Source organism: Xenopus tropicalis, chromosome 9, assembly GCF_000004195.4.
Source record: "Xenopus tropicalis strain Nigerian chromosome 9, UCB_Xtro_10.0, whole genome shotgun sequence".
In the NCBI taxonomy this organism is placed as follows: Eukaryota; Metazoa; Chordata; class Amphibia; order Anura; family Pipidae; genus Xenopus; species Xenopus tropicalis.
In genome coordinates this window covers 310,585-336,589 of record NC_030685.2, presented here as the reverse complement: position 1 = coordinate 336,589, position 26,005 = coordinate 310,585, and the positions used below count along the sequence as shown (strand labels likewise).

The 26,005-nt window shown below is 51.7% G+C and overlaps 1 protein-coding gene across 2 annotated transcripts; it reads right to left on the bottom strand.

Annotated features, from left to right (window-relative positions):
• Positions 1-1,119: 1,119 nt before the first annotated feature.
• Positions 1,120-25,492, bottom strand: cdkl4 (cyclin dependent kinase like 4). Of its 2 annotated transcripts, XM_031892905.1 has the most exons (10): positions 25,266-25,488; positions 24,263-24,488; positions 22,345-22,466; positions 16,360-16,432; positions 15,925-16,015; positions 11,575-11,775; positions 5,086-5,174; positions 4,850-4,906; positions 1,628-1,753; positions 1,120-1,536 (listed from the first exon to the last, which is right to left on the bottom strand). In XM_031892905.1, exons 2-10 carry the CDS (start codon positions 24,428-24,430, stop codon positions 1,435-1,437), a joined length of 1,029 nt encoding a protein of 342 aa, XP_031748765.1. In that variant the 5' UTR covers positions 24,431-24,488; positions 25,266-25,488; the 3' UTR covers positions 1,120-1,434. The 2 variants fall into 2 exon arrangements, with proteins under 2 accessions (XP_031748765.1, XP_031748766.1); XM_031892906.1 differs by lacking the exon at positions 1,628-1,753 and having other exon boundaries at positions 25,266-25,492.
• Positions 25,493-26,005: the final 513 nt, after the last annotated feature.

Here is a 26,005-nt window from a genome sequence, read left to right as displayed (position 1 = left end):
GGTTACAATGGGGCGATGGTCTGACTGTTGGGCGTTCATGGAGTCAGGTCGGCGAGGTTACAATGGGGCAATGGTCTGACTGTTGGGCGTTCATGGAGTCGGGTCGGCGAGGTTACAATGGGGCGATGGTCTGACTGTTGGGCGTTCATGGAGTCGGGTCGGCGAGGTTACAATGGGGCGATGGTCTGACTGTTGGGCGTTCATGGAGTCAGGTCGGCGAGGTTACAATGGGGCGATGGTCTGACTGTTGGGCGTTCATGGAGTCGGGTCGGCGAGGTTACAATGGGGCAATGGTCTGACTGTTGGGCGTTCATGGAGTCGGGTCGGCGAGGTTACAATGGGGCGATGGTCTGACTGTTGGGCGTTCATGGAGTCGGGTCGGCGAGGTTACAATGGGGCGATGGTCTGACTGTTGGGCGTTCATGGAGTCGGGTCGGCGAGGTTACAATGGGGCGATGGTCTGACTGTTGGGCGTTCATGGAGTCGGGTCGGCGAGGTTACAATGGGGCAATGGTCTGACTGTTGGGCGTTCATGGAGTCGGGTCGGCGAGGTTACAATGGGGCGGATGGTCTGACTGTTGGGCGTTCATGGAGTCGGGTCGGCGAGGTTACAATGGGGCGATGGTCTGACTGTTGGGCGTTCATGGAGTCGGGTCGGCGAGGTTACAATGGGGCGATGGTCTGACTGTTGGGCGTTCATGGAGTCGGGTCGGCGAGGTTACAATGGGGCGATGGTCTGACTGTTGGGCGTTCATGGAGTCGGGTCGGCGAGGTTACAATGGGGCGATGGTCTGACTGTTGGGCGTTCATGGAGTCGGGTCGGCGAGGTTACAATGGGGCGATGGTCTGACTGTTGGGCGTTCATGGAGTCGGGTCGGCGAGGTTACAATGGGGCGATGGTCTGACCAGCTGGTTTCTAACATTCTGAAGGAGTCGCGTTGGGAGAGAAGGAGGAAGAAACATGTGATCATTCGGGGAAGAAACCTTACGGGAAGGGAAATGTGGGAAATATGGGCACAGGTAACTATTGGGGGGCCCTACATGGGGCATTTTTTTTTTACCAGTGGTGGAACCCACTACGCACTCAAACAGAAAGAACTGACCGGCGCCACACGGTGGGAGGGTTAATCCATTTATGGGTTTGTATATACAGGTCCCCCCAGACTCTCATCAAAGTCAGTTTCAGGGAAGTTCTAAAATGTCTTCCAAAGTGGGGGGGCGCGATGTCCGGTAGCAGAAAAAATGCCCCCAAATGGGAGTTTTTGGCAGCAGTTTCTGTGTGCCAGTCCCGCTCTGTGTGCCAGTCCCGCTCTGTGTGCCAGTCCCGCTCTGTGTGCCAGTCCCGCTCTGTGTGCCAGTCCCGCTCGGTGTGCCAGTCCCACTCTGTGTGCCAGTCCCGCTCTGTGTGCCAGTCCCACTCTGTGTGCCGGCCCTTTAAATGTTGGGGAAATGATCAAACTTTGTGGCTCGCGGCTTGTTCTTCCCTTCTGGGGCAGGAGACATCCCATTGCCCGGGAGTTGGGGCAAGAGCTGACCCTGGAGAGATAAAGATCCAGTGTGTGTCTTACTCTCTCGTTTTAGACGCTCCACCCCAGCCAATAGAAGACCTTCGCTGGGGGCTCTTTACCTGCTGAAGTCGCCTCCGGCCCTTGGGTTTCCGTTTCTCGGGTTCCTCGCGGGCGGGGTTAAAGTACAAGCTTTCTAGGAGATGCTCACATTTGTATCTATCGTCTGGATTCATACGCAGGCAGCCCTGGGGTACAGGGGCAATAATGTACCATGTGTGCAGAGGGTATAAACTCCTACCTACCCCCCGTCCCCACTTACCAGTCTAGGACCCCCCTCAGAGCTATAATTCTGTGCCAAAAGCCCCACCAACCTACTCACTGCTGTTACTCACCCCAACACCCTACTCACTGCTGTTACTCACCCCAACACCCTACTCACTGCTGTTACTCACCCCAACATCCTACTCACTGCTGTTACTCACCCAAACACCCTACTCACTGCTGTTACTCACCCCAACACCCTACTCACTGCTGTTACTCACCCCAACACCCTACTCACTGCTGTTACTCACCCCAACACCCTACTCACTGCTGTTACTCACGGCTCCAACACCCTACTCACTGCTGTTACTCACCCCAACACCCTACTCACTGCTGTTACTCACCCCAACACCCTACTCACTGCTGTTACTCACCCCAACACCCTACTCACTGCTGTTACTCACCCAAACACCCTACTCACTGCTGTTACTCACCCCAACACCCTACTCACTGCTGTTACTCACCCCAACACCCTACTCACTGCTGTTACTCACCCCAACACCCTACTCACTGCTGTTACTCACCCCAACACCCTACTCACTGCTGTTACTCACCCCAACACCCTACTCACTGCTGTTACTCACTCCAACACCCTACTCACTGCTGTTACTCACTCCAACACCTACTCACTGCTGTTACTCACCCAACACCCTACTCACTGCTGTTACTCACCCAAACACCCTACTCACTGCTGTTACTCACCCCAACACCCTACTCACTGCTGTTACTCACCCAACACCCTACTCACTGCTGTTACTCACCCCAACACCCTACTCACTGCTGTTACTCATCCAACACCCTACTCACTGCTGTTACTCACCCCAACACCCTACTCACTGCTGTTACTCACCCAAACACCCTACTCACTGCTGTTACTCACCCACACCCTACTCACTGCTGTTACTCACCCCAACACCCTACTCACTGCTGTTACTCACCCCAACACCTACTCACTGCTGTTACTCACTCCAACACCCTACTCACTGCTGTTACTCACGCCCAACACCCTACTCACTGCTGTTACTCCCCCAACATCCTACTCACTGCTGGTACTCACCCCAACACCCTACTCACTGCTGTTACTCCACCCAACACCTACTCACTGCTGTTACTCACCCACACCCTTAACTCACTGCTGTTACTCACCCCAACACCCTACTCACTGCTGTTACTCACCCCAACACCCTACTCACTGCTGTTACTCACCCCAACACCCTACTCACTGCTGGTACTCACCCCAACACCCTACTCACTGCTGGTACTCACCCCAACACCCTACTCACTGCTGTTACTCACCCCAACATCCTACTCACTGCTGTTACTCACCCCAACATCCTACTCACTGCTGTTACTCACCCCAACACCCTACTCACTGCTGGTACTCACCCCAACACCCTACTCACTGCTGGTACTCACCCCACACCCTACTCACTGCTGTTACTCACCAAACCCATACTCACTGCTGTTACTCACACCCCAACACCCTACTCACTGCTGTTACTCACCCCAACACCCTACTCACTGCTGTTACTCACCCCAACACCCTACTCACTGCTGTTACTCACCCCAACATCCTACTCACTGCTGTTACTCACCCCAACACCCCTACTCACTGCTGTTACTCACGCCAACACCCTACTCACTGCTGTTACTCACCCCAACACCCTACTCACTGCTGTTACTCACCCCAACACCCTACTCACTGCTGTTACTCACCCAACAACCCTACTCAATGGTGTTACTCACCCCAACACCCTACTCACTGCTGTTACTCACCCCAACACCCTACTCACTGCTGTTACTCACCCCAACATCCTACTCATTGCTGTTACTCACCCCAGCACCCTACTCACTGCTGTTACTCACCCCAGCACCCTACTCACTGCTGTTACTCACCCCAGCACCCTACTCACTGCTGTTACTCACCCCAATACCCTACTCATTGCTGTTACTCACCCCAGCACCCTACTCATTGCTGTCACACCCCCAGCACCCTACTCACTGCTGTTAACTGCACTCCCAACACCCTACTCACTGCTGTTACTCACCCCAACATCCTACTCACTGCTGTTACTCACCCCAGCACCCTACTCACTGCTGTTACTCACCCCAATACCCTACTCATTGCTGTTACTCACCCCAGCACCCTACTCATTGCTGTCACACACCCCAGCACCCTACTCACTGCTGTTACTCACCCCAACACCCTACTCACTGCTGTTACTCACCCAACATCCTACTCACTGCTGTTACTCACCCCAACACCCTACTCACTGCTGTTACTCACCCCAATACCTACTCATTGCTGTTACTCACCCAGCACCCTACTCATTGCTGTCACACACCCCAGCACCCTACTCACTGCTGTTACTCACCCAACACCCTACTCACTGCTGTTACTCACCCCAACATCCTACTCACTGCTGTTACTCACCCCAGCACCCTACTCACTGCTGTTACTCACCCCAATACCCTACTCATTGCTGTTACTCACCCCAGCACCCTACTCACTGCTGTTACTCACCCCAATACCCTACTCATTGCTGTTACTCACCCCAGCACCCTACTCATTGCTGTCACACACCCCAGCACCCTACTCACTGCTGTTACTCACCCCAACACCCTACTCACTGCTGTTACTCACCCCAGCATCCTACTCACTGCTGTTACTCACCCCAGCACCCTACTCACTGCTGTTACTCACCCCAATACCCTACTCATTGCTGTCACTCACCCCAGCACCCTACTCATTGTTGTCACACCACCCCCACCCTACTCACTGCTGTTACTCACCCCAACACCCTACTCACTGCTGTTACTCACTCCAACATCCTACTCACTGCTGTTACTCACCCCAGCACCCTACTCACTGCTGTTACTCACCCCAATACCCTACTCATTGCTGTCACTCACCCCAGCACCCTACTCACTGCTGTTACTCACCCCAATACCCTACTCATTGCTGTCACTCACCCCAGCACCCTACTCAGTGAGGAACCTACTCCATTTGGCCTCATTACCTTCATGAAAGTGAGAGCAACAGGTGGAATGTTGGGGAACTTTTCCTCCAGTGTTTCCTATGGGAGAGGATTGGTGTCGGTTATACAGGTCTCACAAGGTGGAGCTCTATCAGTGGGAGGGGTCCATGAGGAGTAAAATCCCAGCACCCCCCTTTCCAGGGTACCATAGATATTGGGGAGGGAACATTACAAACCCGCCCAGCCCAGGTAGTAAACAGGGCATCGCTGGTACTTACCAGATCTGCCGGGTCGGGCTCAGGAATGCTGGCGCCGTGAAAGAACTGGTTGCTATGGAAAATGAACTGATGTCTTGGGATCAATTTCCCTAAATTAGAGGAAATGTAATTAGCCAGGGGCGGGGCTTGTCTGCAAATAGTACAACCCTGGGACACAGCACTCAAAGTGGGGTGCAGAGATAGAAGTCCCTATATAAGGGGAATATTGGGAGGGGTGCAGCTAATGTGGGGTGCAGAGATATAAGTCCCTATATAAGGGGAATATTGGGAGGGGTGCAGCTAATGTGGGGTGCAGAGATATAAGTCCCTATATAAGGGGAATATTGGGAGGGTGCAGCTAATGTGGGGTGCAGAGATATAAGTCCCTATATAAGGGGAATATTGGGAGGGGTGCAGCTAATGTGGGGTGCAGAGATATAATCCCTATATAAGGGGAATATTGGGAGGGGTGCAGCTAATGTGGGGTGCAGAGATATAAGTCCCTATATAAGGGGAATATTGGGAGGGTGCAGCTAATGTGGGGTGCAGAGATATAAGTCCCTATATAAGGGGAATATTGGGAGGGTGCAGCTAATGTGGGGTGCAGAGATATAAGTCCCTATATAAGGGAATATTGGGAGGGGTGCAGCTAATGTGGGGTGCAGAGATATAAGTCCCTATATAAGGGGAATATTGGGAGGGGTGCAGCTAATGTGGGGTGCAGAGATATAAGTCCCTATATAAGGGGAATATTGGGAGGGGTGCAGCTAATGTGGGGTGCAGAGATATAAGTCCCTATATAAGGGGAATATTGGGAGGGTGCAGCTAATGTGGGGTGCAGAGATATAAGTCCCTATATAAGGGGAATATTGGGAGGGGTGCAGCTAATGTGGGGTGCAGAGATATAAGTCCCTATATAAGGGGAATATTGGGAGGGGTGCAGCTAATGTGGGGTGCAGAGATATAAGTCCCTATATAAGGGGAATATTGGGAGGGGTGCAGCTAATGTGGGGTGCAGAGATATAAGTCCCTATATAAGGGGAATATTGGGAGGGGTGCAGCTAATGTGGGGTGCAGAGATATAAGTCCCTATATAAGGGGAATATTGGGAGGGGTGCAGCTAATGTGGGGTGCAGAGATATAAGTCCCTATATAAGGGGAATATTGGGAGGGGTGCAGCTAATGTGGGGTGCAGGGATATAAGTCCCTATATAAGGGGAATATTGGGAGGGGTGCAGCTAATGTGGGGTGCAGAGATATAAGTCCCTATATAAGGGGAATATTGGGAGGGTGCAGCTAATGTGGGGTGCAGAGATATAAGTCCCTATATAAGGGGAATATTGGGAGGGTGCAGCTAATGTGGGGTGCAGAGATATAAGTCCCTATATAAGGGGAATATTGGGAGGGGTGCAGCTAATGTGGGGTGCAGAGATATAAGTCCCTATATAAGGGGAATATTGGGAGGGTGCAGCTAATGTGGGGTGCAGAGATATAAGTCCCTATATAAGGGGATATTGGGAGGGGTGGCAGCTAATGTGGGGTGCAGAGATATAAGTCCCTATATAAGGGGAATATTGGGAGGGTGCAGCTAATGTGGGGTGCAGAGATATCAAGTCCCTATATAAGGGGAATATTGGGAGGGGTGCAGCTAATGTGGGGTGCAGAGATATAAGTCCTATATAAGGGGAATATTGGGAGGGTGCAGCTAATGTGGGGTGCAGAGATATAAGTCCCTATATAAGGGGAATATTGGGAGGGGTGCAGCTAATGTGGGGTGCAGAGATATAAGTCCCTATATAAGGGGATATTGGGAAGGGTGCAGCTAATGTGGGGTGCAGAGATATAAGTCCCTATATATTAAGGGGAATATTGGGAGGGTGCAGCTAATGTGGGGTGCAGAGATATAAGTCCCTATATAAGGGGAATATTGGGAGGGGTGCAGCTAATGTGGGGTGCAGAGATATAAGTCCCTATATAAGGGGAATATTGGGAGGGGTGCAGCTAATGTGGGGTGCAGAGATATAAGTCCCTATATAAGGGGAATTTGGGAGGGTGCAGCTAATGTGGGGTGCAGAGATATAAGTCCCTATATAAGGGGAATATTGGGAGGGTGCAGCTAATGTGGGGTGCAGAGATATAAGTCCCTATATAAGGGAATATTGGGAGGGTGCAGCTAATGTGGGGTGCAGAGATATAAGTCCTATTAGGGGATATTGGGAGGAGGTGCAGCTAATGTGGGGTGCAGAGATATAAGTCCCTATATAAGGGGAATATTGGGAGGGGTGCAGCTAATGTGGGGTGCAGAGATATAAGTCCCTATAAAAGGGGAATATTGGGAGGGGTGCAGCTAATGTGGGGTGCAGAGATATAAGTCCCTATATAAGGGGAATATTGGGAGGGGTGCAGCTAATGTGGGGTGCAGAAGATATAAGTCCCTATATAAGGGGAATATTGGGGAGGGGGGTGGGGGTGCAGCTAATGTGGGGTGCAGAGATATAAGTCCCTATATAAGGGGAATATTGGGAAGGGTGCAGCTAATGTGGGGTGCAGGATATAAGTCCCTATATAAGGGGAATATTGGAGGGGTTGCAGCTAATGTGGGGTGCAGAGATATAAGTCCCTATATAAGGGGAATATTGGGAGGGTGCAGCTAATGTGGGGTGCAGAGATATAAGTCCCTATATAAGGGGAATATTGGGAGGGTGCAGCTAATGTGGGGTGCAGAGATATAAGTCCCTATATAAGGGGAATATTGGGAGGGGTGCAGCTAATGTGGGGTGCAGAGATATAAGTCCCTATATAAGGGGAATATTGGGAGGGTGCAGCTAATGTGGGGTGCAGAGATATAAGTCCCTATATAAGGGGAATTTGGGAGGGGTGCAGCTAATGTGGGGTGCAGAGATATAAGTCCCTATATAAGGGGAATATTGGGAGGGGTGCAGCTAATGTGGGGTGCAGAGATATAAGTCCCTATATAAGGGGAATATTGGGAGGGTGCAGCTAATGTGGGGTGCAGAGATATAAGTCCCTATATAAGGGGAATATTGGGAGGGGTGCAGCTAATGTGGGGTGCAGAGATATAAGTCCCTATATAAGGGGAATATTGGGAGGGGTGCAGCTAATGTGGGGTGCAGAGATATAAGTCCCTATATAAGGGGAATATTGGGAGGGTGCAGCTAATGTGGGGTGCAGAGATATAAGTCCCTATATAAGGGGAATATTGGGAGGGTGCAGCTAATGTGGGGTGCAGAGATTAAAGTCCCTATATAAGGGGAATATTGGGAGGGGTGCAGCTAATGTGGGGTGCAGAGATATAAGTCCCTATATAAGGGGAATATTGGGAGGGTGCAGCTAATGTGGGGTGCAGAGATATAAGTCCCTATATAAGGGGAATATTGGGAGGGGTGCAGCTAATGTGGGGTGCAGAGATATAAGTCCCTATATAAGGGGAATATTGGGAGGGTGCAGCTAATGTGGGGTGCAGAGATATAAGTCCCTATATAAGGGGAATATTGGGAGGGGTGCAGCTAATGTGGGGTGCAGAGATATAAGTCCCTATATAAGGGGAATATTGGAGGGGTGCAGCTAATGTGGGGTGCAGAGATATAAGTCCCTATATAAGGGGAATATTGGGAGGGGTGCAGCTAATGTGGGGTGCAGAGATATAAGTCCCTATATAAGGGGAATATGGGAGGGGTGCAGCTAATGTGGGGTGCAGAGATATAAGTCCGCTATATAAGGGGAATATTGGGAGGGTGCAGCTAATGTGGGGTGCAGAGATATAAGTCCCTATATAAGGGGAATATTGGGAGGGGTGCAGCTAATGTGGGGTGCAGAGATATAAGTCCCTATATAAGGGAATATTGGGAGGGTGCAGCTAATGTGGGGTGCAGAGATATAAGTCCCTATATAAGGGGAATATTGGGAGGGTGCAGCTAATGTGGGGTGCAGAGATATAAGTCCCTATATAAGGGAATAATTGGGAGGGGTGCAGCTAATGTGGGGTGCAGAGATATAAAGTCCCTATATAAGGGGAATATTGGGGGGTGCAGCTAATGTGGGGTGCAGAGATATAAGTCCCTATATAAGGGGAATATTGGGAGGGGTGCAGCTAATGTGGGGTGCAGAGATATGAAGTCCCTATATAAGGGGAATATTGGGAGGGGTGCAGCTAATGTGGGGTGCAGAGATATAAGTCCCTATATAAGGGGATTATTGGGAGGGGTGCAGCTAATGTGGGGTGCAGGGATATAAGTCCTAATATAAGGGGAATATTGGGAGGGGTGCAGCTAATGTGGGGTGCAGAGATATAAGTCCCTATATAAGGGGAATATTGGGAGGGTGCAGCTAATGTGGGGTTGCAGAGATATAAGTCCTATATAAGGGGAATATTGGGGAGGGTGCAGCTAATGTGGGGTGCAGAGATATAAGTCCCTATATAAGGGGAATATTGGGAGGGGTGCAGCTAATGTGGGGTGCAGAGATATAAGTCCCTATATAGGGGGAATATTGGGAGGGTGCAGCTAATGTGGGGTGCAGAGATATAAGTCCCTATATAAGGGGAATATTGGGAGGGGTGCAGCTAATGTGGGTGCAGAGATATAAGTCGCCTATATAAGGGGAATATTGGGAGGGGTGCAGCTAATGTGGGGTGCAGAGATATAAGTCCCTATATAAGGGGAATATTGGGAGGGTGCAGCTAATGTGGGGTGCAGAGATATAAGTCCCTATATAAGGGGAATATTGGAGGGGTGCAGCTAATGTGGGGTGCAGAGAGATAAGTCCCTATATAAGGGGAATATTGGGTAGGGGTGCAGCTAATGTGGGGTGCAGAGATATAAGTCCCTATATAAGGGGAATATTGGGAGGGGTGCAGCTAATGTGGGGTGCAGAGAGATAAGTCCCTATATAAGGGGAATATTGGGAGGGGTGCAGCTAATGTGGGGTGCAGAGAGATAACTCCTATATAAGGGGAATATTGGGAGGGTGCAGCTAATGTGGGGTGCAGAGATATAAGTCCCTATATAAGGGGAATATTGGGAGGGTGCAGCTAATGTGGGGTGCAGAGATATAAGTCCCTATATAAGGGGCATATTGGGAGGGGTGCAGCTAATGTGGGGTGCAGAGATATAAGTCCCTATATAAGGGGAATATTGGGAGGGTGCAGCTAATGTGGGGTGCAGAGATATAAGTCCCTATATAAGGGGAATATTGGGAGGGGTGCAGCTAATGTGGGGTGCAGAGATATAAGTCCCTATATAAGGGGAATATTGGGAGGGTGCAGCTAATGTGGGGTGCAGAGATATAAGTCCCTATATAAGGGGAATATTGGGAGGGTGCAGCTAATGTGGGGTGCAGAGATATAAGTCCCTATATAAGGGGAATATTGGGAGGGGTGCAGCTAATGTTGGGGTGCAGAGATATAAGTCCCTATATAAGGGGAATATTGGGAGGGGTGCAGCTAATGTGGGGTGCAGAGATATAAGTCCCTATATAGGGGAATATTGGGAGGGGTGCAGCTAATGTGGGGTGCAGAGATATAAGTCCCTATATAAGGGGAATATTGGGAGGGTGCAGCTAATGTGGGGTGCAGAGATATAAGTCCCTATATAAGGGGAATATTGGGAGGGAGTGCAGCTAATGTGGGGTGCAGAGAGATAACTCCCTATATAAGGGGAATATTGGGAGGGTGCAGCTAATGTGGGGTGCAGAGATATAAGTCCCTATATAAGGGGAATATTGGGAGGGGTGCAGCTAAATGTGGGGGTGCAGGGATATTAAGTCCCTATATAAGGGGAAATATTGGGAGGGTGCAGCTAATGTGGGGTGCAGAGATATAAAGTCCCTATATAAGGGGAATATTGGGAGGGGTGCAGCTAATGTGGGGTGCAGAGATATAAGTCCCTATATAAGGGGAATATGGGAGGGGTGCAGCTAATGTGGGGTGCAGAGATATAGTCCCTATAAGGGGAATATTGGGAGGGGTGCAGCTAATGTGGGGTGCAGAGATATAAGACTATATATAAGGGGAATGTTGGGAGGGTGCAGCTAATGTGGGGTGCAGAGATATAAGTCCCTATATAAGGGGAATATTGGGAGGGGTGCAGCTAATGTGGGGTGCAGAGATATAAGACTATATATAAGGGGAATATTGGGAGGGGTGCAGCTAATGTGGGGTGCAGAGATATAAGTCCCTATATAAGGGGAATATTGGGAGGGGTGCAGCTAATGTGGGGTGCAGAGATATAAGTCCCTATATAAGGGGAATATTGGGAGGGGTGCAGCTAATGTGGGGTGCAGGGATATAAGTCCCTATATAAGGGGAATATTGGGAGGGTGCAGCTAATGTGGGGTGCAGGGATATAAGTCCCTATATAAGGGGAATATTGGGAGGGGTGCAGCTAATGTGGGGTGCAGAGATATAAGACTATATATAAGGGGAATGTTGGGGTGCACCTAGCCCAGCAGTCATGACATGCCCAACTCCCTCCCAATGTGCCCACTTTATACCCAGGGTCCTGATGATGCAGTGCAGCTGGTCCATGTCAGATTTTCCTGGCCACAGGGGTTGCCCTGAAAGAAGTTCGGCAAAGACACAGCCCACGGCCCACACGTCGACAGCCGATCCGTACTGGGTGTCTCCGACCAGGAGTTCGGGGGCTCTGTACCAGCGAGTAGCCACATAGTCTGTGTAATCATCCCCGGGCCGGGCTGGGGCAGAACAGAGATAGTAACCCTCAGAATTGGGCATAACAGTACAACCAATAACCAACAAGACGTTCCACTACAACCAATAAGGAATGAGGCGTTTCAGTATGACCAATAACCAACAAGACGTTCCACTACAACCAATAAGGAATGAGGCGTTTCAGTATGACCAATAACCAACAAGACGTTCCACTACAACCAGTACTGACAAGGCATTTGGAAACAGCCAATAACTCAGTGAGAGCCCAGTGAGACAATACAGGTGGGCTGATGGGCTGAGAATGGATGCCACTGACTGAGAGTGGGGGCCACTGACTGAGAGTGGGGGCCACTGACTGAGAGTGGGGGCCACTTACTGAGAGTGGGGGCCACTTGCTGAGAGTGGGGGCTACTGGCTGAGAGTGGGGGCCACTTACTGAGAATGGGGGCCAGTTACTGAGAGTGGGGGCCACTGGCTGAGAGTGGGGGCCACTTACTGAGAGTGGGGGCCACTTACTGAGAGTGGGGGCCACTTACTGAGAATGGGGGCCACTGACAGAGTGGGGGCCACTTACTGAGAGTGGGGGCCACTTACTGAGAATGGGGGCCACTTACTGAGAGTGGGGGCCACTTACTGAGAGTGGGGGCCACTGACTGAGAATGGGGGCCACTGACTGAGAGTGGGGGCCACTTACTGAGAGTGGGGGCCACTTACTGAGAGTGGGGGCCACTTACTGAGAATGGGGGCCACTTACTGAGAGTGGGGGCCACTTACTGAGAGTGGGGGCCACTTACTGAGAGTGGGGGCCACTTACTGAGAATGGGGGCCACTTACTGAGAGTGGGGGCCACTTACTGAGAGTGGGGGCCACTGACTGAGAATGGGGGCCACTTACTGAGAGTGGGGGCCACTTACTGAGAGTGGGGGCTACTTACTGAGAATAGGGGCCACTTACTGAGAGTGGGTGCCACTTACTGAGAGTGGGGGCCACTGACTGAGAGTGGGGGCCACTTACTGAGAGTGGGGGCCACTGACTGAGAGTGGGGGCCACTTACTGAGAATGGGGGCCACTGGCTGAGAGTGGGGGCCACTGGCTGAGAGTGGGGGCCACTTACTGAGAGTGGGGGCCACTGGCTGAGAGTGGGGGCCACTTGCTGAGAGTGGGGGCTACTGGCTGAGAGTGGGGGCTACTGGCTGAGAGTGGGGGCCACTTACTGAGAGTGGGGGCCACTTGCTGAGAGTGGGGGCTACTGGGTGAGAGTGGGGGCCACTTACTGAGAGTGGGGGCCACTTACTGAGAGTGGGGGCCACTTGCTGAGAGTGGGGGCTACTGGCTGAGAGTGGGGGCCACTTACTGAGAATGGGGGCCAGTTACTGAGAGTGGGGGCCACTGGCTGAGAGTGGGGGCCACTGGCTGAGAGTGGGGGCCACTTACTGAGAGTGGGGGCCACTTACTGAGAATGGGGGCCACTGACAGAGTGGGGGCCACTTACTGAGAGTGGGGGCCACTTACTGAGAGTGGGGGCCACTTACTGAGAATGGGGGCCACTTACTGAGAGTGGGGGCCACTTACTGAGAGTGGGGGCCACTAACTGAGAATGGGGGCCACTGACTGAGAGTGGGGGCCACTTACTGAGAGTGGGGGCCACTTACTGAGAGTGGGGGCCACTTACTGAGAATGGGGGCCACTTACTGAGAGTGGGGGCCACTTACTGAGAGTGGGGGCCACTTACTGAGAGTGGGGGCCACTTACTGAGAATGGGGGCCACTTACTGAGAGTGGGGGCCACTTACTGAGAGTGGGGGCCACTGACTGAGAATGGGGGCCACTGACTGAGAGTGGGGGCCACTTACTGAGAGTGGGGGCTACTTACTGAGAATAGGGGCCACTTACTGAGAGTGGGTGCCACTTACTGAGAGTGGGGGCCACTTACTGAGAATGGGGGCCACTTACTGAGAGTGGGTGCCACTTACTGAGAATGGGGGCCAATTACTGAGAGTGGGGGCCACTTACTGAGAATGGGGGCCACTTACTGAGAGTGGGTGCCACTTACTGAGAATGGGGGCCAATTACTGAGAGTGGGGGCCACTTACTGAGAATGGGGGCCACTTACTGAGAGTGGGTGCCACTTACTGAGAATGGGGGCCAATTACTGAGAGTGGGGGCCACTTACTGAGAATGGGGGCCACTTACTGAGAGTGGGGGCCACTTACTGAGAGTGGGGGCCACTGGCTGAGAGTGGGGGCCACTTGCTGAGAGTGGGGGCTACTGGCTGAGAGTGGGGGCCACTTACTGAGAGTGGGGGCCACTTGCTGAGAGTGGGGGCTACTGGCTGAGAGTGGGGGCCACTTGCTGAGAGTGGGGGCTACTGGCTGAGAGTGGGGGCCACTTACTGAGAGTGGGGGCCACTTGCTGAGAGTGGGGGCTACTGGCTGAGAGTGGGGGCCACTTACTGAGAATGGGGGCCACTTACTGAGAGTGGGGGCCACTGGCTGAGAGTGGGGGCCACTTACTGAGAGTGGGGGCCACTGACTGAGAGTGGGGGCCACTTACTGAGAATGGGGGCCACTGACTGAGAATGGGGGCCACTGACTGAGAATGGGGGCCACTGACTGAGAGTGGGGGCCACTTACTGAGAGTGGGGGCCACTGACTGAGAGTGGGGGCCACTTACTGAGAATGGGGGCCACTGGCTGAGAGTGGGGGCCACTGGCTGAGAGTGGGGGCCACTTACTGAGAGTGGGGGCCACTGGCTGAGAGTGGGGGCCACTTGCTGAGAGTGGGGGCTACTGGCTGAGAGTGGGGGCTACTGGCTGAGAGTGGGGGCCACTTACTGAGAGTGGGGGCCACTTGCTGAGAGTGGGGGCTACTGGGTGAGAGTGGGGGCCACTTACTGAGAATGGGGGCCACTTACTGAGAGTGGGGGCCACTGGCTGAGAGTGGGGGCCACTTACTGAGAGTGGGGGCCACTGACTGAGAGTGGGGGCCACTTACTGAGAATGGGGGCCACTGACTGAGAATGGGGGCCACTGACTGAGAGTGGGGGCCACTTACTGAGAGTGGGGGCCACTGACTGAGAGTGGGGGCCACTTACTGAGAATGGGGGCCACTGGCTGAGAGTGGGGGCCACTGGCTGAGAGTGGGGGCCACTTACTGAGAGTGGGGGCTACTGGCTGAGAGTGGGGGCCACTTACTGAGAGTGGGGGCCACTGGCTGAGAGTGGGGGCCACTTACTGAGAGTGGGGGCCACTTACTGAGAGTGGGGGCCACTTACTGAGAGTGGGGGCCACTGACTGAGAATGGGGGCCACTGACTGAGAATGGGGGCCACTTACTGAGAGTGGGGGCCACTTGCTGAGAGTGGGGGCCACTGGCTGAGAGTGGGGGCCACTTGCTGAGAGTGGGGGCCACTTACTGAGAGTGGGGGCCACTTGCTGAGAGTGGGGGCCACTGGCTGAGAGTGGGGGCCACTTACTGAGAGTGGGGGCCACTTACTGAGAGTGGGGGCCACTTACTGAGAATGGGGGCCACTGACTGAGAATGGGGGCCACTTACTGAGAGTGGGGGCCACTTGCTGAGAGTGGGGGCCACTGGCTGAGAGTGGGGGCCACTTACTGAGAGTGGGGGCCACTTACTGAGAATGGGGGCCACTGGCTGAGAGTGGGGGCCACTGGCTGAGAGTGGGGGCCACTTACTGAGAGTGGGGGCCACTTGCTGAGAGTGGGGGCCACTGGCTGAGAGTGGGGGCCACTTACTGAGAGTGGGGGCCACTTACTGAGAATGGGGGCCACTGGCTGAGAGTGGGGGCCACTGGCTGAGAGTGGGGGCCACTTACTGAGAGTGGGGGCCACTTACTGAGAGTGGGGGCCACTGGCTGAGAGTGGGGGCCACTGGCTGAGAGTGGGGGCCACTTACTGAGAGTGGGGGCCACTGGCTGAGAGTGGGGGCCACTTACTGAGAATGGGGGCCACTTACTGAGAGTGGGGGCCACTGGCTGAGAGTGGGGGCCACTTACTGAGAATGGGGGCCACTTGCTGAGAGTGGGGGCCACTGGCTGAGAGTGGGGGCCACTTACTGAGAATGGGGGCCACTTGCTGAGAGTGGGGGCCACTGGCTGAGAGTGGGGGCCACTTACTGAGAATGGGGGCCACTGACTGAGAGTGGGGGCCACTTACTGAGAATTCGGGCGAATCCGAAGTCGCACAACTTGATGACTCCTTGCTTTGTGAGGAGAATATTCTCGGGTTTGACGTCTCGGTGGATACACTGTCGGGCAAAACACATTCCATATCGTGGATTCATAATGGAGTTACATTTAGGGGCGTTTGGTACCCCCCCCCTATATACTGGTGTTGCTGTAATAGTGCTGAGCGACCCGTTACCCCTATAGTGCTGATCCGTATCTGGCAATGCAACCCTACTCTCCATCAGCCATCTTATCCCCTTCCCAGCATGCTCTCTGTTTCCTCAGCCATTACTCAGCACAGATTCTAAAGCTTTTCTTGGCTCCGCCCATTGGCCAATGAAGGTGGAGGTTTTATGTTGAGACTGGGAATAACAATAGCTGATGTGTGAGTAGGAGTAGGAGTGAACACTCTGTCTGTACTCACATTGTTCTTATGGCAGAAGTTAACAGCCTGAAGGATCTGCCACATGATGTTCTTGGTCATGGAATCAGGAACCCTGAAACAGAGGCAAAATGTGGCCGAGATATTGGCAGCAGTTCCACTGGGCATGGCTAATGCCTAATTCCCCCCTATGCTTGGCTAATGCCCCCTATGCTTGGCTAATGCCCCCTATGCTTGGCTAATGCCCCCTATGCTTGGCTAATGCCCCCTATGCTTGGCTAATGCCTAATGACCCCCCTATGCTTGGCTAATGCCTAATGACTCCCTATGCTTGGCTAATGCCTAATGTCCCCCTATGCTTGGCTAATGCCTAATCACCCCCTATGCTTGGCTAATGCCTAATGACTCCCTATGCTTGGCTAATGCCTAATGACCACTGTGCTTGGCTAATGCCTAATGACCCCCTATGCTTGGCTAATGCCTAATGACTCCCTATGCTTGGCTAATGCCTAATGATGCCTAAATGCCTATGCTTGGCTAATGCCTAATGACCCCTCTTGGCTAATGCCTAATGACCCCTATGCTTGGCTAATGCCTAATGACCCCCTATGCTTGGCTAATGCCTAATGACCCCCTATGCTTGGCTAATGCCTAATGACTCCCTATGCTTGGCTAATGCTAATGACCCCTATGCTTGGCTAATGCCTAATGACCCCTATGCTTGGCTAATGCCTAATGACACCCCTATGCTTGGCTAATGCCTAATGACCCCCTATGCTTGGCTAATGCCTAATGACCCCCTATGCTTGGCTAATGCCTAAATCACCCCCTATGCTTGGCTAATGCCTAATGACCCCCTATGCTTGGCTAATGCCTAATGACCCCCCTATGCTTAGCTAATGCCTAATGACCCCCCTATGCTTGGCTAATGCCTAATCACCCCCTATGCTTGGCTAATGCCTAATCACCCCCCTATGCTTGGCTAATGCCTAATGACCCCCCTATGCTTGGCTAATGCCTAATCTCCCCCTATGCTTGGCTAATGCCTAATCACCCCCCTATGCTTGGCTAATGCCTAATGACCCCCTATGCTTGGCTAATGCCTAATGTCCCCCTATGCTTTGGCTAATGCCTAATGACCCCCCTATGCTTGGCTAATGCCTAATGTCCCCCCTATGCTTGGCTAATGCCTAATGACCCCCCTATGCTTGGCTAATGCCTAATGTCCCCCTATGCTTGGCTAATGCCTAATGACCCCCCTATGCTTGGCTAATGCCTAATCACCCCTATGCTTGGCTAATGCCTAATGACCCCCTATGCTTGGCTAATGCCTAATGACCCCCCTATGCTTGGCTAATGCCTAATGCACCCCCTATGCTTGGCTAATGCCTAATCACCCCTCTTGCTAATGCCTAATGACCCTTGCTGGCTAATGCCTAATGTCCCCCTATGCTTGGCTAATGCCTAATGACCCCCCTATGCTTGGCTAATGCCTAATCACCCCCTATGCTTGGCTAATGCCTAATGACCCCCCTATGCTTGGCTAATGCCTAATCACCCCCTATGCTTGGCTAATGCCTAATGACCCCCCTATGCTTGGCTAATGCCTAATGCCCCCCTATGCTTGGCTAATGCCTAATCACCCCCTATGCTTGGCTAATGCCTAATGACTCCCTATGCTTGGCTAATGCCTAATGTCCCCCTATGCTTGGCTAATGCCTAATGACCCCCTATGCTTGGCTAATGCCTAATGACTCCCTATGCTTGGCTAATGCCTAATGTCCCCTATGCTTGGCTAATGCCTAATGACCCCCTATGCTTGGCTAATGCCTAATGACTCCCTATGCTTGGCTAATGCCTAATGACCCCCTATGCTTGGCTAATGCCTAATGACCCCCCTATGCTTGGCTAATGCCTAATCACCCCCTATGCTTGGCTAATGCCTAATGACTCCCTATGCTTGGCTAATGCCTAATGTCCCCCTATGCTTGGCTAATGCCTAATGACCCCCCTATGCTTGGTTAATGCCTAATCACCCCCTATGCTTGGCTAATGCCTAATGACCCCCCTATGCTTGGTTAATGCCTAATCACCCCCTATGCTTGGCTAATGCCTAATGACCCCCTATGCTTGGCTAATGCCTAATGACCCCTGTGCTTGGCTAATGCCTAATGACCCCCTATGCTTGGCTAATGCCTAATCACCCCTATGCTTGGCTAATGCCTAATGACTCCCTATGCTTGGCTAATGCCTAATGACCCCCCTATGCTTGGTTAATGCCTAATCACCCCCTATGCTTGGTTAATGCCTAATGACTCCCTATGCTTGGCTAATGCCTAATGACCCCCTATGCTTGGCTAATGCCTAATGACCCCCTGTGCTTGGCTAATGCCTAATGACTCCCTATGCTTGGCTAATGCCTAATGACTCCCTATGCTTGGCTAATGCCTAATGACCCCCTATGCTTGGCTAATGCCTAATGACCCCCTGTGCTTGGCTAATGCCTAATGACCCCCTATGCTTGGCTAATGCCTAATCACCCCCTATGCTTGGCTAATGCCTAATCACCCCCTATGCTTGGCTAATGCCTAATCACCCCCTATGCTTGGCTAATGCCTAATGTCCCCCTATGCTTGGCTAATGCCTAATGACCCCCCTATGCTTGGTTAATGCCTAATCACCCCCTATGCTTGGCTAATGCCTAATCACCCCCTATGCTTGGCTAATGCCTAATCACCCCCTATGCTTGGCTAATGCCTAATCACCCCCTATGCTTGGCTAATGCCTAATGACCCCCCTATGCTTGGTTAATGCCTAATCACCCCCTATGCTTGGCTAATGCCTAATGACCCCCTGTGCTTGGCTAATGCCTAATGACCCCCTATGCTTGGCTAATGCCTAATCACCCCCTATGCTTGGCTAATGCCTAATCACCCCCTATGCTTGGCTAATGCCTAATCACCCCCTATGCTTGGCTAATGCCTAATGTCCCCCTATGCTTGGCTAATGCCTAATGACCCCCCTATGCTTGGTTAATGCCTAATCACCCCCTATGCTTGGCTAATGCCTAATGACCCCCTATGCTTGGCTAATGCCTAATGACCCCCTATGCTTGGCTAATGCCTAATCACCCCCTATGCTTGGCTAATGCCTAATGACTCCCTATGCTTGGCTAATGCCTAATCACCCCCTATGCTTGGCTAATGCCTAATGACCCCCTGTGCTTGGCTAATGCCTAATGACTCCCTATGCTTGGCTAATGCCTAATGACCCCCTATGCTTGGCTAATGCCTAATGACCCCCTATGCTTGGCTAATGCCTAATCACCCCCTATGCTTGGCTAATGCCTAATGACTCCCTATGCTTAGCTAATGCCTAATCACCCCCTATGCTTGGCTAATGCCTAATCACCCCCTATGCTTGGCTAATGCCTAATCACCCCCTATGCTTGGCTAATGCCTAATGACTCCCTATGCTTAGCTAATGCCTAATCACCCCTATGCTTGGCTAATGCCTAATCACCCCCTATGCTTGGCTAATGCCTAATGACTCCCTATGCTTGGCTAATGCCTAATCACCCCCTATGCTTGGCTAATGCCTAATGACCCCCTATGCTTGGCTAATGCCTAATCACCCCCTATGCTTGGCTAATGCCTAATGACTCCCTATGCTTGGCTAATGCCTAATCACCCCCTATGCTTGGCTAATGCCTAATGTCCCCCTATGCTTGGTTAATGCCTAATCACCCCCTATGCTTGGCTAATGCCTAATGACTCCCTATGCTTGGCTAATGCCTAATGACCCCCCTATGCTTGGTTAATGCCTAATCACCCCCTATGCTTGGCTAATGGCTAATGACCCCCTGTGCTTGGCTAATGCCTAATGACTCCCTATGCTTGGCTAATGCCTAATGACCCCCTATGCTTGGCTAATGCCTAATCACCCCCGTGCTTGGCTAATGCCTAATCACCCCCCGTGCTTGGCTAATGCCTAATGACCCCCTATGCTTGGCTAATGCCTAATCACCCCCTATGCTTGGCTAATGCCTAATGACTCCCTATGCTTGGCTAATGCCTAATGACTCCCTATGCTTGGCTAATGCCTAATCACCCCCTATGCTTGGCTAATGCCTAATGACTCCCTATGCTTGGCTAATGCCTAATGACCCCCTATGCTTGGCTAATGCCTAATCACCCCCTATGCTTGGCTAATGCCTAATGACTCCCTATGCTTGGCTAATGCCTAATGACTCCCTATGCTTGGCTAATGCCTAATGACTCCCTATGCTTGGCTAATGCCTAATGACTCCCTATGCTTGGCTAATGCCTAATGACTCCCTATGCTTGGCTAATGCCTAATGACTCCCTATGCTTGGCTAATGCCTAATGACTCCCTATGCTTGGCTAATGCCTAATGACTCCCTATGCTTGGCTAATGCCTAAACACCCCCTATGCTTGGCTAATGCCTAATGACTCCCTATGCTTGGCTAATGCCTAATGACCCCCTATGCTTGGCTAATGCCTAATCACCCCCTATGCTTGGCTAATGCCTAATGACTCCCTATGCTTGGCTAATGCCTAATGACTCCCTATGCTTGGCTAATGCCTAATCACCCCCTATGCTTGGCTAATGCCTAATCACCCCCTATGCTTGGCTAATGCCTAATGACTCCCTATGCTTGGCTAATGCCTAATGACTCCCTATGCTTGGCTAATGCCTAATCACCCCCTATGCTTGGCTAATGCCTCTCTGGGTGGGACAGTAACAGATTCCTATCAGAACCAGATCCATCAGACCCTGAAGCTTGTGGCTGGGATGCTGAAGGGTTCTTACAATGGAGAATAGTACCAGGCATAAGATCCACACTTCTGGATTCCCTATGAACCAGATCCATCAGACCCTGGAGTTTTTACAATGTGTAACAGTACCAGGGAGGAGATCCCAGGTCAAAAGATTCCCTAAGGGGCAGATCCATCAGACTCTGAAGCTTGTGGGTTGGACAATGAAGGTTCTTAGAATGGGGAACACTACCAGGCAGGAGATTGCTGCCCCAGATTCCATTAGAACCAGATCCATCAGACCCTGGAACTTGTGGGTGGGACAATGAAGGGCTCTTATAATAAGGAATAGTACCAGGCAAGGGATCCCAGGCCAAAGGATTCCCTAAGGAGCAGATCCATCAGACCCTGAAGCTTGTGGGTGGGATGATGAAGGGTTTTTACAATGGGGAAAAGGAAAAAAAACCATCAGACCCTGGAGTCCATACAATGGGAACAGTACCAGGCAGGAGATCCCAGATCGCTGGATTCCTTAGGAACCAGATCCATCAGACCCTGGAGTCCATACAATGGGGGCCAGTACCAGGCAGGAGATCCCAGATCGCTGGATTCCTTAGGAACCAGATCCATCAGACCCTGGAGTCCATACAATGGGGGCCAGTACCAGGCAGGAGATCCAGACCCCTGGATTCCTTAGGAACCAGATCCATCAGACCCTGGAGTCCATACAATGGGAACAGTACCAGGCAGGAGATCCAGACCCCTGGATTCCTTAGGAACCAGATCCATCAGACCCTGGAGTCCATACAATGGGGGCCAGTACCAGGCAGGAGATCCAGACCCCTGGATTCCTTAGGAACCAGATCCATCAGACCCTGGAGTCCATACAATGGGGGCCAGTACCAGGCAGGAGATCCAGACCCCTGGATTCCTTAGGAACCAGATCCATCAGACCCTGGAGTCCATACAATGGGGCCAGTACCAGGCAGGAGATCCAGACCCCTGGATTCCTTAGGAACCAGATCCATCAGACCCTGGAGTCCATACAATGGGGGCCAGTACCAGGCAGGAGATCCAGACCCCTGGATTCCTTAGGAACCAGATCCATCAGACCCTGGAGCATGTGGGTGAGAACGTTGTGGGGCTTCCTGCCTAACCCTAACAACAAGGCATTACTTCTGACCTACAGAGTCAGGAGGAAGTGGGCCAGGCCAATAGAAGTATTACCCTAATGATGGAAGTACTGACCCATTTGGATGCTTCTCCAGCTCGTTCAGCACAGTGTGGTCACAGTATTCAAACACCAAGTGCAGCTTTCGCTTCCGCCTGAACACCTCCAGCAAGTTTACAAGGTTGTTGTGTTTGAGTTGCTGAGGGGAGACAGATGGTAGGTTAGTGTTCCCCAACCCTGTACTGCACAAGCCCCGCCTCCTGCCTATCCCACAATCCTCAGCGTTACCTCTCTCGCTGGCTGCGTGATTCTCCCAAACTAATACTGTGTGTGCTGGCCATGTTGTTTTCTAATACTATAACCACAATTGTTGGCCATGTTGGCCAACACCAGTAATGGCCTAGGTATTGCCCCCTTTTTTTTTTTTATTAACACCCCTTGATTTGACAAATGCCCTCTCCTGCTATAATGCTGGTCCTCCTTCTAAAGCCCTAAGTGTAAGGGATGTTGTTCTTTCCCAGGAACACCCAGAATGCTGGCCATGTTGGTCCCCCTACTAAATCCCTAAGTGCAGGCCATGTTGTTCTTTCCCAGGAACACCCAGAATGCTGGCCATGTTGGTCCTCCTTCTAAAGCCCTAAGTGTAAGGGATGTTGTTCTTTCCCAGGAACACCCAGAATGCTGGCCATGTTGGTCCCCCTACTAAATCCCTAAGTGCAGGCCATGTTGTTCTTTCCCAGGAACACCCAGAATGCTGGCCATGTTGGTCCTCCTACTAAATCCCTAAGGGTAAGGGATGTTGTTCTTTCCCAGGAGCACCGAGAATGCTGGCCATGTTGGTCCTCCTACTAAATCCCTAAGTGTAGGCCATGTTGTTCTTTCCCAGGAACACCCAGAATGCTGGCCATGTTGGTCCCCCTACTAAAGCTCTAAGTGTAGGCCATGTTGTTCTTTCCCAGGAACACCCTAAATGCTGGCCATGTTGGTCCCCCTACTAAAGCCCTAAGTGTAAGGGATGTTGTTCTTTCCCAGGAACACCCAGAATGCTGGCCATGTTGGTCCCCCTACTAAATCCCTAAGTGCAGGCCATGTTGTTCTTTCCCAGGAACACCCAGAATGCTGGCCATGTTGGTCCTCCTACTAAATCCCTAAGGGTAAGGGATGTTGTTCTTTCCCAGGAACACCCAGAATGCTGGCCATGTTGGTCCCCCTACTAAAGCTCTAAGTGTAGGCCATGTTGTTCTTTCCCAGGAACACCCTAAATGCTGGCCATGTTGGTCCCCCTACTAAAGTCCTAAGTGCAGGCCATGTTGTTCTTTCCCAGGAACACCCAGAATGCTGGCCCTGTTGGTCCTCCTACTAAAGCTCTAAGTGTAGGCCATGTTGTTCTTTCCCAGGAACACCCTAAATGCTGGCCATGTTGGTCCCCCTACTAAAGTCCTAAGTGTAGGCCATGTTGTTCTTGCCCAGGAACACCCAGAATGCTGGCCATGTTGGTCCCCCTACTAAAGCCCTAAGTGTAGGCCATGTTGTTCTTGCCCAGGAACACCCAGAATGCTGGCCATGTTGGTCCCCCTACTAAAGCCCTAAGTGTAGGCCATGTTGTTCTTTCCCAGGAACACCCAGAATGCTGGCCATGTTGGTCCTCCTACTAAAGCCCTAAGTGTAGGCCATGTTGTTCTTGCCCAGGAACACCCAGAATGCTGGCCATGTTGGTCCCCCTACTAAAGCCCTAAGTGTAGGCCATGTTGTTCTTTCCCAGGAACACCCAGAATGCTGGCCATGTTGGTCCCCCTACTAAAGCCCTAAGTGTAGGCCATGTTGTTCTTTCCCAGGAACACCCAGAATGCTGGCCATGTTGGTCCTCCTACTAAAGCCCTAAGTGTAGGCCATGTTGTTCTTGCCCAGGAACACCCAGAATGCTGGCCATGTTGGTCCCCCTACTAAGGCCTTAAGTGTCGGCCATGTTGTTCGGTAGCAGGATAGTGGCCTCACCTTTAACATACGGATCTCCCGCAGAGCAATCTTTTTAATGACCGGATCATCTTCTGATTCCACAAACTTCTTGATGGCCACAACCTGCCCAGTCTCTCGGCTGCGACATTTAAACACCACCCCGTAGGAACCCTCTCCGATCTTGGCCAACTTCTCATACTTCTCCATTCTTGGGGGCCACAGGGACACAGGCTTACAGGCAATAAGCTCTTTGCATTGCTGTACCCTATCCATTAAAGGGTAACAATACCTCACATTACTTTATAAAGAAACACTTTACTAAATATACAGATATTAGCAGTCACTGAGGGGTTCTGTGCCCCCCATATAAAGGCACAAGGCTGCAGGCTGAGTTATACAGGGAACTCTGAGTATCACTCATGTATTATAAGGGATAATGTACCCCCTACTGTAAATGATAAGGATATTAGCAGTCACTGAGGGGTTCTGTGCCCCCCATATAAAGGCACAAGGCTGCAGGCTGAGTTATACAGGGAACTCTGAGTATCACTCATGTATTATAAGGGATAATGTACCCCCTACTGTAAATGATAAGGATATTAGCAGTCACTGAGGGGTTCTGTCACAGACTTTTCATATCCTCATATTTTACAACAGGGGGTACTAAATTATAATACAGCCAATCTTATGACAGGAATTACATCACTAAGCACTGTTTATAAGGATATAAGTTTACAGGATACTCAAGGCTCTTGTTTATTATATATATATACATTTACCCCAAACTCTTCGTAAATTGCCCTCACTTGTACCCCTGATGAATGGCACACCGGGCTCTTTGGAGAGGGAAGCAACTGCCCCAGTTTTGTTGTGTAAGTACCCCAATTTATAATGCCAGGCTGCCATTAGGGGTACCAGGGCACAGATGCAGGGGCAAGTGATGCCAGAAGGGGGTATTTCCCAGGCCCTACATGGCAATAATAGGAATAGGGGAATAGGGGGTATTTACCCCAACAGGAAAGCAAATCAATGCGTCACTCACGTGCCGGGGGGTTTGTGGGTCTCACAGCAGAACCAGGACACTGGCCCACGGGCCCAAAGCAGCAGCAGCCGGGAGTCACTGGGGCAACCCACACAGGCCGGGAGTCTGTTCTGCAGCTCAGAGGCAGTTTGTTTGTGTGGTATCCATGGAAACAGGAGGCGGGGCCCTGCCAGTTAGCCCCTCCCCTCCTCTATAGCCACACACACACACACACACACACACACACAGGAATGGGAAGGAGCAAAATAACAAAGAACCAGTGAGAGTGTGTGAGTGCGAGTGCGCATGTATGTGAGTGCACGTGTGAGTGCGCATGTGAGTGTGAGTGCATGTGTGAGTGCGAGAGTGCATGTATGTGAGTGCACATGTATGTGAGTGTACATGTGAGTGCACGTATGTGAGAGTGAGTGTGCATGTATGTGAGTGTACGTGTGAGTGCACGTATGTGAGAGTATGTATGCGAGAGTGCGAGTGCGCATGTATGTGAGTGCACGTGTGAGTGTGAGTGCACGTGTGAGAGTGAGTGCACGTATGTGAGTGTGAGAGAAATGATAATCACTGGGGGTCAGTAACAGTTGGTCCCTTTATGGATCTCACACGACCCAATGACTGGTGCAGGCGCGGGGGGCGGAGCTTCCTGCTAACACTGCCATTGGCTCTGCTTTGTGCTTGGGGGTGAGTAGAATATTAAATGAGCTCTTCAGTGGAACAGCGACGGATCCTATTGGCTGATTGTGCGG